Here is an 11,310-nt window from a genome sequence, read left to right as displayed (position 1 = left end):
AGGAATCTCCCAATAATGAATTCGGTGTCAGGGAACCCGCCCCCCCCCCGCCCCCCTGCACTCCCCCCCCCCCCCCCGCGGCGCTGCTTGCTCCACCAACCCGTGCGCCCGCCCGCGGGGCCGCAGCCCCTCCTCAGCGCCACCTGCGCCCAGGCCCGGGGCAGCCCCACTCGCAGCAAGTGGGGTGCGGCCCCCCGCTGCCACTGATGGGGCCTCTGGTCTCCCACCCTCCCCCCTGGGTAGCACCGTTTGGGGGGTAGCCCCCACCAGATCCACCACTGACAGCCACACACTCCACCCCCAGGGCCCAGGGCATCCCAGTCCCGGCCAGCACCAGAGCCCCTGCCCCAGCCCACGGGCCTGCAGCACCGCCGGGCAGCCCCGGGCGGACCCTACCTGCTGGAGGGCTCACCCCGGACTCCAGCGAAGGCCTGGCCGGGCAGGGAGGGGCAGCAGGGGCACGCGGTCAGGTTTGGGGAGGATGGCCTGGCCTTGGGCTCTGGGCCTCCGGCAGGTCTGAGAGGAAGGTGGCCAGAGGGTGGGGAAGCAGAAGCAGCAGGCTCTGGGGTCCCCTGATCCTGGCAGCTGGTCATGTCCCCTGTGGGGTCACCCAGGAAATGTAGGGAGCAAGCCTGTCTCCTGCACATGCTGGGCTGGGGCCGCTCCTCAAGCGCCAGGACCCCCACTCTTTATGATGACCAATTTCCGGGCACCTGCTGTGCCAGACGCCTTGCCGGTCACTGCTGGTGGGTCAGGTCTGGGGGACACACCCAACTGGTGCCCAGGGTGGGGGATTGAGTCCCATTGGTGGCAGGTGGGGGCGGTGCCTATTTCACAGATGAAGAAACTAAGGCTCAGTGAAGCCAAGTGACCCTCCTGAGGGCCCGGTCTTTGGGTCAGGAGTGTGGCCTTGCGCCCACATCGGCCTGGTGTCCCCCTCCCTGGATTTGTTTCTCTGGTCACATTGTCTTCCTGAGTCTCGACTTCCTCTTTGTAAAACAGGGGCAAGAAAGACACCCCTTCATGGGTGACCTGCCTCGTGACCATCGGACACACCCCGGCGCCCCCACTGCGCTGCGGGTCCGGGTCTCAGCCCGGGCCGCCAGGGGTGGCTTTCCCTCTGTTCTAGCAAAAGAGCCCAACACCCAGGGGCCGTTACCAAACGGGCACCCAAAACACAAAACTAGCTCTACGTTACCACCACGCTCGCGCCCCGGCAGAGGAAGGCGTTCTGCCCTGGCTGAGCAGACGTGGCTGCCGAGCCGACACCTCCATCACCACCCCAGGGCCGGTCCTCGGTCTCAGATGCTGCGGAAACGAACGGGCTTTGCCTGCGCTGCCCTTGCTGCCCTGCCCAGCTCTGGCCCTCTCAGCGCCACACCTGGGGTGAGCCCCGGCTGCGTGGCCCACAGCTGGGAGAGACCCCTAGGACCCTGGAGCGAGCAGCTGCCCAGGTGTCTGGGAGGAGGCGTGGAGGCGCTTGGCCTTCCCCTGCCAAGCGAGGCTAGCGTCCTCGGGGGCTCGGGAGGTCCGGCCACCTCGGACGTGCTCCAGCGCTCAGCCACCTCCGGCAAGGTGGGCCGGCAGCTGCCTGCAGCCAGGGCCGGCGAAGGCCTAGGACGAGCGGGCGGGGGTCTCTCCGCCAGGTCCCGCCAGGGTGGGGGCGCAGGTACACCAGCCACTCCGCTGGGGGACCAGGACGCGGAGGCGTGGGACTCAGGCAGCCCTCCAGGAAGTCAGGCCTGTGCGGACAAACCCAGGAGGAGGCCGCTGAGCCAGCAGAATTGCTGAGGCTCAGCCTGGAGCTGCGCGCGGCTGGCTGATTCGCTGCAGCTGGGGCTGGCCATCCTTCCCCAAGCGTGGCGGCTCCCCCACTGTGACTCCTGCTCCTGCCCACTAGCCCTGCCTGCTCAGGTGCTCCCCCGTGTCCCTCCCAGCCCCCCAGAGCCCGTGTCCAGCCCCTTCGGTGTACTGGAGATGAGAGCCGTGTCCCCTGGGCCGCTGGAACCTGCAGACGCGGGGGCGCTGGGCTGGCCACCCTTTACACCACCAAGCAACGTAGGGGCTGGGCTCGGCCTCTGGCCCGATGCTAGGCCATGCTGGGGGCCTGGCTGGCTTGTCGGTTCCCCCAAGGCCTGGGCCACCCGCGAGCTGCACCCAGAGTCCCCACAGAAAGGCAGACAGCTCAGGGTCTGCCTGCTGGAGCCAAGCTCTCCCACTAGGTCCTCCGCGTCCCCTCGCTCCCTGCCCCGCTCTCAGGCCCTGCTCTGTGCAGTCTTCAGATCTGAGGTTCACAGGGCCCTCCTCCCCAGCCTTCCCCTCCAGCCAGGGGTGCTCCGGGCCACTCAGGAAGAGGAGGGGTCTGGGGTGCAGGGCTGCCTGGGAAGCAGCCCGCTGGTCCGAGGGGACATCAGCAGTACGGGGGCCCGGTGGCCTGGGACGCACGACTCCCCGGCTCTGAGCCTGTTTCCTCTCCTCGATGGGGTCGCTGCCCCACCCAGTGTGGAGACCCCCGCATGTGTGGGGTAAATGCCCGCACAGCTGGGCTATGGCCCAGCAGGTCCACTCCTCAGGCGGACCCAGAGAATGAAGATGTGTCCTCGGGAGAAAGCCGGACAGCCATCGGCAGGCTAATCCCGACGGCCACGCAGTGACTACACGGACGCCCGCCGTCGGAGCAAGGAGTGCCACCGGCCTGTCCGCCGCAGGAGTCCTCACCTTGAGGAGCGCGGGGCACCGACACTCACATGGCCACCGAGCCCAAGGAGACCTGCCCGGCGGCGGAAGCCCGAGGCGAGGCCACAGGCCTGCTGCACCTGGGAGCCACCAGGAAGAGGCAGGTGGGGCGGAGAGCGGACGGGCTGCTCTGGGAAGGGGCTGAGTGCCGGGGGCTCTCTGGGGAGGGATCCCAGCTCCGGAGCTGGACAGCAGCCGGAGGCCGTGCCATGAGGGCGCTAAATGCCCTCAACTGTGCACCATGAAATGACTCATTCCAGGGGATGAGGTCCACCTCAGTGAACACAAAAGCGCCAGCACTGACGGGCATACCCCCGGGGTGCAGGGCTGGGGGTGCTGGGGAGCAGGAGCCAGGCAGGCAGAGGCAGAGAGCAGGCCTCAGGGCAAGGGCTGGACGGGTTGGCGGGCCCTGGCTGCCCTCCACTCTGGCCCCCCACCGAGGAACAGAGGAACTGCAGGGTAGCCGGCAGGGCCCTGGAGTCTGGAGGGTGAGGGGAGGGCCGCAGGGCAGCGGGCAGGCAGCCGCAGGAGGGTGGACGTGGGCCAGCAGGTAGTTGGGAGGCCGAGCGGGAGCAGGAGACGGGAGGTGTGTGCCTAGGACCAGCCTGGCCGAAACACACCGTGGGCACCGCAGAGCAGGAGAACCCTTGGGTGTGGTCCACAACAGTCCTGGCCACTGAGAGAGGAGGTGTCTGGGGTCTTCAAGGCACAGGCTCCAGCCGGAAGCGGATCTAAGCTGGGGTCACAGAGGAGACCAAGCCCGGGGGCAGGCGCAAAGACCAGAACTCCAGGCCACTGGCCTCTGGGGGAAGGCGGGACTGGGCCAGGAGCAGCCAGTGCCGGGCTTTGGAGAGCAGTGGTCAGCCCTGCTGGGGGCTGCAGGAGAGGCGGGGGCTGGCAGAGCCGGCAGCCTGTGCCCTGGTGCCATTTTACTGGAACGCTGGGGGCAAAAGGCAGAATCATTGGTGGGTGGGGGGGGGATGGGCCACGAGGAGGTGGCGCTGGGGGGGGGAAGGAGTTTTAGGGTTGCTTTATGGTGTTTAGAGGCTGAGGGGAAGGGGAGGGGAAGGGGAGGGAGGTGGGGCAGGTAACAGAAGGAAGGTTCCCAGGACCCAGGGCCCGCGGGGACATGGCCCTGGGCCTGGCCAGGGGAAGGAAGGGGTGTGGCCGGCTCGTGAGCGGGTGGGGCCGCGGGAGAGGGCTGCGAGGTCTTTTTCTGTGAAAGAGGGTGAGACCCTGGGGTGGAGTGTGGGTCAGCTGGAGGGGAAAGGGGGCATGGGGACCCCAATTTGGCAGGGGTCACTGGGCCGAGTGGGGCGAGGGAGGGGCAGCGGCCTGGGGCCGGGCTGAAGGGCCGGGCCGGGGGCAGCGCCGGGCCGCGGGAGCCCGGTGCCTCGCAGGCCGGTGGGCAGAGCGCGGCCCCTGCAGGCCACGGCTGTGCGTCCGAGCGGAACCGGGCCCCCTGCCCTGTGACTTCCCGGGCAGTCCTGCCCCGGCCGAGGGTGGGGCCCGAGGGCGGGGGGGGCGGGTCAGAGGGTGCGGAGAGGCCGGCGCCGCCCGGCCTCCCCGAGGTCCCCGCTGCTTCTCCCGGCCCCGGCCCCGGCCCCCGCCCCAGAACTTGGTCTCTCCCCAGCCGCCCCCGCGCGGCCGATGGTGTCGCCCTGAGGGTGCATCGATAGCTCTACGCTCGGCGTCGGCCCCGATCGACTCGGCCCCGCTCGGCTCGCCGTCCTGGACCGCGGCGGAGCGCGGAGCCGCATGTAAGGTACGGAGGCCGGGGCGAGGGCCGGGAAGCGGCCGCCGGCGGCCGGGAGAGCGCGCCCGCGGGCAGCCGGCCCAGGAGAACGGAGCCAGGGCGGGCGGCGGGGCCCCGGGGGCGGCGGGGGGCCAGCCCGGGGCGCCCCCTCCCTCGGGGTCCGCCGCCGCCCGCTGCGCATGCGCGGCCCGCCCGCCGCCCTGCGCACGCGCGGCCGGTCCCTGCGGCAGAGCGGCGCCCGGGGCGCGACCGCCCCCTGCCGGCCGCGCGGGGTGGCGCCGGCGGTCGGACGCCCTGGCCGGTGCCACGCCTGAGCCGACCCTCCCCGGCCTCAGTTTCCCCTTCTCTAGGGCGGGAGCGAGAACACCTGTGGAGCCTGTTTGGAGGGGACTCCCGGAGCCCTGCACGTCTCTCCTCCCCATGCTGTGACCTCTGACTCCCGCCTCTCGGAGCCCGTGTAGGCCGAGCCCTCAGGCGGCCACACCATGAACACGTCCCCGGGCACCGTGGGCAGCGACCCGGTCATCTTGGCCACGGCCGGCTATGACCACACGGTGCGGTTCTGGCAGGCCCACAGCGGGATCTGCACGCGCACGGTGCAGCACCAGGACTCTGTATCCTCTGGCCCCGGCCGTGGGAGGCTGGTGCCGGCCGGTGCGGTGGGTGGGCGGTGGGGGGACGGCCTGGGGGGCCGGGCCCCTTCTCGTCATCCTCCTTAGCAGACCCAGCAGGTGAACGCGCTGGAGATCACCCCGGACCGCAGCATGATCGCGGCTGCAGGTACCCTCCCCTCCCGCTGCCCCAGGAGCCTGGGGGGCCAGCCTGGGCTCCCCCTTCAGCTCCACCCCGCTGGCCGGGCTCCCCCCCCTTCAGCTCCGCCCCTGCCTCTAGGCTACCAGCACATCCGCATGTACGACCTCAACTCCAACAACCCCAACCCCATCATCAGCTACGACGGGGTCAACAAGAACATAGCGTCCGTGGGCTTCCACGAGGACGGCCGCTGGATGTACACGGGCGGGGAGGACTGCACCGCCCGGATCTGGGACCTCAGGTGAGGCGGCTGGTGGGCTGGGCCAGGAAGTCTGCCATACCGCCCAGGGCGAGGTGCCCCCGGCAGAGGCCAAGGCAGGGTTCCCCGTCCGGTGATTTTCCCAGGGTCAGCGGAGGGTGCTAGGAGAGGGCAGGGAGGGGGCCTTGGCCTGACCCCACAGGGAGCTGTGGAGAGTGAATTGCATCAGACCCCGCCCGGAGGCCGGGGGTGCTCCTACCCTTTCTGAGTCAGTCCATGCTCCGGGCACCCCTGGGAGGGCCTCACCTGGGAGACAGCGCCCATCATCAGAGGGACAGACTGGCCAGGGCGCCCGGGGCACCAATGGTGGCCTCACAGCGTGTGCCGCCATCCCCCAAGGTCGCGGAACCTGCAGTGCCAGCGCATCTTCCAGGTGAACGCGCCCATTAACTGCGTTTGCCTGCACCCGAACCAGGTGAGGGGCTCGCTGGGGGCAGTCCACGGGGCTTGGAGGGGCAGGGTCCGCCCCCTCTCACCCTCCCTATGCCCCAGGCGGAGCTCATTGTGGGTGACCAGAGCGGCGCCATCCACATCTGGGATTTGAAAACTGACCACAACGAGCAGCTGATCCCTGAGCCAGAGGTCTCCATCACCTCTGCCCACATCGACCCCGACGCCAGCTACATGGCAGCCGTCAACAGCACCGTGAGCCCCTCAGCTGCGCACCCGCCCTCAGCCCTACCTCCCTCCAGGCCCGCTTCCCCCCGCAGGCTCCTACTCCAGCCCGGACGCCGGAACCCGGTGTCCCTCCTGATGACCACGCTGCCCGCCCACCTGGGCCACCGCCGGCCACCACCCCCTCCAGCCTTTCCTCTGTCTGCTGCCGGTTTCCTGCCTGCAGCTCGCGGTCCGCGTTCCCGCGGCCGCCCCACCGGCAGCCGCGGCCTTCCTGCCGTCTCCGTTCTCACTGACTCCCCCGGCCCCCGTCCTCCCTGTGTGAAGCTGGGACGCCCCTGGCTCCTGACCGTGCCCCGGGGCACCCCGTTCACTCTCCTGTCCAGTCGCACCTGCTCCCCAACCTCTGTTAAAGCTCAGCTCTCATCCCCAGACTTTCCCTCTGCGCCTGTGCCTGTGCGGCGCCTCCATCCCCGCGCCCTTCACGTCCCGGGGGACAGGCCCCCTCTGGGAAGGAGGCGCGTCCTCCCCTCGTCTTGCTGCCTGTGGCCCGTGGTCGGGGCCAGGCCGCTCCGCTGCTTCCTGAGGCTGGACCCGGTGCCCCGCGGCCCGGCGCTCACGCCCTGCACACGCTGCGGAGGAGGCAGGCCCCGCACCCCGCCTCGCCCCTGGTGCCCCCTTCCTCCGCTGTCCAAGCGGACCCCCTGGGCCCCCGTGACCTCCCTCCCACCCCCAGGGCAACTGCTATGTCTGGAACCTGACCGGGGGCATCGGGGACGAGGTGACCCAGCTCATCCCCAAGACTAAGATCCCAGCGCACACCCGCTACGCCCTGCAGTGCCGCTTCAGCCCTGACTCCACGTGCGTGTGGGCCGGGCGGGCTGCCGGGGGCGGGGCCGGGGCCAGGCACAGGGTGGGGCAGCGGCTGCTGACCCCCACCACGGCCTCCCAGGCTCCTTGCCACCTGCTCGGCCGACCAGACGTGCAAGATCTGGCGGACGTCCAACTTCTCCCTGATGACAGAGCTGAGCATCAAGAGCAGCAACCCCGGGGAGTCCTCGCGGGGCTGGATGTGGGGCTGTGCCTTCTCAGGGGACTCCCAGTACATCGTCACAGGTGAGCCCCGCTGCCCTCCCCGCACCCTGCTGCCCCCTCCGGCCGCCCGGGAGGGGAGCCCGCCCCCGGGGTCTGGCCTGAGCTGCTGTCCCTGCTTCCTCCCTGCAGCTTCTTCTGACAACCTGGCCCGGCTCTGGTGCGTGGAGACCGGGGAGATCAAGCGGGAGTACGGCGGCCACCAGAAGGCCGTTGTCTGCTTGGCCTTCAACGACAGCGTGCTGGGCTAGCCTGCGCCCCTTGACTGGCCCGGCAAGCAGTGTGGGGGCATGGGGCCGGCCTGGCAGGAGGCAGCAGCTGGCTGGACCCGCCCTGTTGCCCAGGTCAGAGAACCCCCGTGGTGCTCCAGCCTGGCTGTCTGGACCCGAGGGGGCCCATTCCCCTCCAGGGCCCCTCAGTCCCCCTTTGTTTGTCTGGGCTTAACGGGGCTCGGGAGCCTGCCCATGCCAGCCTGCACGCTCCTCAGATATTCTGCAGACCTCGGGCATTGGGAGGACCCGGCTGGTGCCCATCCCCAGCTCCTTCCCTATCCCGCCGTCGACTCGTGTCTGGAGACCATGGAGGACACAGGGGCGGGTGGAGAAGTTTATTCGCCCTGCGGTGTGGCTGGCAGCCGGTGGGCAGGCAGGTGGGCGGCGGCTCAGTCCGGGAGGTAATAAAAGCAGACCGACACGCAGACGCTGCTCGGGAAGCAGATGTCAATGCACAGGTAGATCAGCCGCTGCCTCTGGGGCCCTGGGGAAGGGGTCTCCGTGAGCCCCGCGTCCCAGACTCCTGCGGCCAGGCCTCGCCATAGCACCTGCCCGGACTCACCGACTGCTCGACGGGCCCAGTAAATGGGGGTCTTCACGCAAAGGTGCCGCACTGAAGCCCCCACCTGGGCAGGGTCTACCTCGTGGCTCCCGAGCACGGCCAGCAGCTCCTGGGCATAGTGGGGGGCCGGGCTGGGGCTGGGGGACTCCTGGGCCTGCAGGGGAGTCGCCAGTGGGCCCGCGCCGGACACTGGGCCTGCTCCGGGCTGGGTAGAACCCGCACATCCCGGACCTGCTGGCTCGCTGCCGGCCCATCCCCACCCCAGCCCCTTCAGCACCCGCGCCGGGAAGATCCAACTTTCTGTTTCCTGAAACCAGAGCCCCAGCCCTGTGCCCCGCGCGGCCGCACACAAGAAGACCCTTTGTCTGGCCGGGCCGGGCGCTGGCCGCGCGGGGCTGCTCACCCTCGAGGTGTTCACCAGCAGCCGCAGGGCCTGGCGGTCCCGGGGCTCCATGGGGCGGAGGAAGCAGGCCCGGTGCTCTGGCGGGCGGTAGCAGACATGGCCCTGGGGGAAAGGGGGTGCTGGTGAGGTGGGGCCGCCGGGCACCCTGGGGCCGTGACCCCCAGCCCACTCACGCTCTGCCCGTCCAACAGCACGGCCCAGCTACGGTTGCTCTGGGCTGGGGTCACTCTGAGGGTCGCCGTGTCCCGGGCCGCGTCCACCTGGGCCGTCTGGTTGGACCGGGGCCCCCTGGGGCTCGGGAGGGTCAGGCGGAACAACGCAGGGAGCGGCTGAAGGAGAAGCCAGTGCTCAGCCGGGCGGGCCAGCCTCCCTCCTGCTTCTCACTGCCCCTGCCCAGCGGGGGCCTCACCTTGGGAGGACTGTGAGCAAAGCCCAGCAGGCCTCCAGCCGCTGTGCCTGCGGCGACCAGCAGCAACAGCAGCAGACCCCAGGCTCTCCAGTCCCCTGGGCAGGGCTTGGTCTTCACCTGCGGGCGAGCAGGCCGGGCTGAGGCGGCGTGCGGGTGGGTGCCACGATCCCGTCCCAGCCCTGAGTGCCCTGGCCCCTGCCCAGCAGAGCTCCCTGGTGCAGAAGGCACTCACCCCGGCGGGCCCAGGCCCGGCGCCCTCCGTACCGCAGCTGCCCTGCTCCATGCCGCAGCCCTGGGCACAATGCGCCGATTGTGAGGCCCATCAGCCCTCGGGGAGCCGGCCCCTCCCCGCCTGCAGCCAGGCCTCCCCCTGGGCCCAGATACCGGATATCAGGTCAGAACCTGGACAGCGCCCTCCCGCCCCTGCCCTCCTGACAGCCTGTGCGGATGAGCAGCAGGCCAGAGTGAGCGGGAGCCCAGAGTGTGCCGGAGGGCGGCGCTGCCCAGGCAGGATGGCTGGGCGGTGCGGTCGGGGCAGGCTGGTCTCCGCTCTGGGGTACTCTAGTGGCCCGGCTGGGCACCGGGCCTGGCACACAGCAAACCCCCAATAAAAGCATTTTGGAACGACTGCCCTGACTCCCTCCTTCCCCACACAGCCCGGCCCCTCCCCTAGGCAGGCAGATGGGAAGCAGCCTGCTTGGACCCCTCACCCCCAAGCCAGGGCGGTGCCATGGAGCTGACTGGGCCATGCCGGGCTCAGGCCCCCGGCTGCCACCCGCACCTGCCTGGTTTTCTGAGGTGGTGCCAGCGGGCCGCTCTCAGGACCTGCGTGCTCTCTACCAGCTGCGCCCAGTGGCCCAGCCTTGTTGCCCCTCATTCTCCCCAGCCTGCCCCCTGCAGTGGGCGGAGCTGGCCACGGCCCAGCGCTGGATGGACAGATCCTGTGAAGCCGCACAGGGAAGGCCGGGAGTCAGTGTGGGTTCAAAAGTTTAATACGCATTTGCATTCACACAGTGCAAGGGGGTGGGGTGGGGACACTGGCTCCCCGGCCACCTCCCAGCTCCTGGGTGGGTGAGGCCTGCTCCGTGCCCAGACCCTCCTTGAGCCGACCTCACAAAGCCACCGACTCACAGGCACCCCGTGGCCGAGTCCGATCCCCAGGTACCCTGGGCCTGGGAGCAGCTGGAGGCCCGGGACACCCTTTATTGCAGGCAACTTAGCAGGAGCGACAAGAGCGCCATGGTGCAGGGCCAGAAGCCGCCGGGAAGGAGCGGCCCGGAAAGAGCTGGCCGAAAGGAGCTGCTTCCCAGGCCTGCAAGTGCAGGCAGCAGAGAGTGTTCAGCGGGCCTGTTCCCACAGGGCTGCAAACATGGGGGCTGGCAGAAAAGGCCAGGGCCCCCTGCCAAAATCCCCTGGCACGCAAGATCCCCTGCCAGTCCTCCTGCCGGCCAGTAATAAGGGCCTCCAGGGCCAAGGTCGGTGGCCTCGTGGACCACCGGATCTAACCCCCCAACCAGGCCAGGGTTGGGGAGAGCGGAAGAGGTTGGAGGTTTCGAAAAAGAACTTCCTGTTCTCCGGGACACCCCTCCCCCCCCCCCCCCCCAGAGGGCACCCTGGGCAACAGGCATTCCTCAGGCCAGAGCAAGCCAGCCTTGGCTGTGCTGCTGGCAGGGGCAGGAGACTCCTCCCCGGGGATTTTCCCCAACACGACACAGCACAGCTATTAATCAACACACGTAAGACTCAATTCCACCACTTGACAACTTTGTTCAGAGTCTAAAAAGAAACTTTTAGGTAACAGCACTGCCCTGAGCTCCCTGCGCAGCCCAGAGGTCCACGAGGCACCCCAGCCCTCCGGGCCGGCGGACTTCAGCCTGAGACAGCAGAGGCTCAGCCGAGTGTGCAGAGCTGCGCGTGGAGCGGGAGCCGCAGCCCGGGGCACCCGCAACGTGACAGACAATGGTGACACAAGGTGGCTTCTGAGGAAGCTCAGGGTGGTAGCGAGGGCGGCACCGCACACCCACGCACAGGAAGACACGGCAGGGCAGCAGCCCCGCTCCATGCCCCCCGGCAGCTGAGGAGCTGGGGCAGGCTCCCCTGCCAGACGCCCCTCTGAGCACAGTGCGTAACAGTCCAAGCCACCAGCTGCCCCTCACCTTGCCCCGCAAGGAGGTTTGATCCCTGAATCTTTCCATAAAAGAAGTGACGCCCCAGACCCACCTGACACCCACCAGCAGGCGCCGAGGTTACCTGAATCCCGGACGGGTGCTGAGCCCGCCCTGCTGGCCGTGGAAGGCGCCAGGCCCCCCGCAATGCCCACCAAGCTTGAAAGTGCATCTCAAAATATAAGCGTCTGGATACAAAGCCCCCCCGCCCCCCGCCCTCCCCGGGAA

General features: G+C 69.4%; 2 protein-coding genes across 4 annotated transcripts; one reads left to right on the top strand and one right to left on the bottom strand.

Annotated features, from left to right (window-relative positions):
- Nucleotides 1-4,977: 4,977 nt before the first annotated feature.
- Nucleotides 4,978-7,873, top strand: MLST8 (MTOR associated protein, LST8 homolog; the record flags this gene model as incomplete). 3 transcript variants are annotated; one of them, XM_084249216.1, is made up of 8 exons in its annotated part: nucleotides 4,978-5,106; nucleotides 5,224-5,272; nucleotides 5,384-5,546; nucleotides 5,904-5,979; nucleotides 6,057-6,209; nucleotides 6,916-7,040; nucleotides 7,132-7,295; nucleotides 7,404-7,873. In XM_084249216.1, 8 exons carry the CDS (start codon nucleotides 4,978-4,980, stop codon nucleotides 7,520-7,522), a joined length of 978 nt encoding a protein of 325 aa, XP_084105342.1. In that variant the 3' UTR covers nucleotides 7,523-7,873. The 3 variants fall into 3 exon arrangements, with proteins under 3 accessions (XP_084105342.1, XP_084105341.1, XP_084105340.1); XM_084249215.1 differs by having other exon boundaries at nucleotides 5,221-5,272; XM_084249214.1 differs by having other exon boundaries at nucleotides 5,221-5,272; nucleotides 5,366-5,546.
- A 59-nt stretch (nucleotides 7,874-7,932) lies between these two features.
- BRICD5 (BRICHOS domain containing 5) lies at nucleotides 7,933-9,444 on the bottom strand (the record flags this gene model as incomplete). The annotated part of the gene is made up of 6 exons (XM_084251065.1): nucleotides 9,150-9,444; nucleotides 8,918-9,034; nucleotides 8,682-8,837; nucleotides 8,509-8,610; nucleotides 8,106-8,259; nucleotides 7,933-8,027 (listed from the first exon to the last, which is right to left on the bottom strand). The coding sequence occupies exons 1-6, from the start codon at nucleotides 9,198-9,200 to the stop codon at nucleotides 7,933-7,935; spliced, it is 675 nt and encodes a 224-aa protein (XP_084107191.1). The 5' UTR covers nucleotides 9,201-9,444.
- Between the last annotated feature and the right edge of the window lie 1,866 nt (nucleotides 9,445-11,310).

This window comes from Talpa europaea (genome assembly GCF_964194135.1).
Source record: "Talpa europaea genome assembly, chromosome: 12".
NCBI lineage: Eukaryota > Metazoa > Chordata > Mammalia > Eulipotyphla > Talpidae > Talpa > Talpa europaea.
The sequence above is the reverse complement of the archived record's forward strand: the minus strand, read 5'-3'. Positions and strand labels throughout refer to the sequence as shown.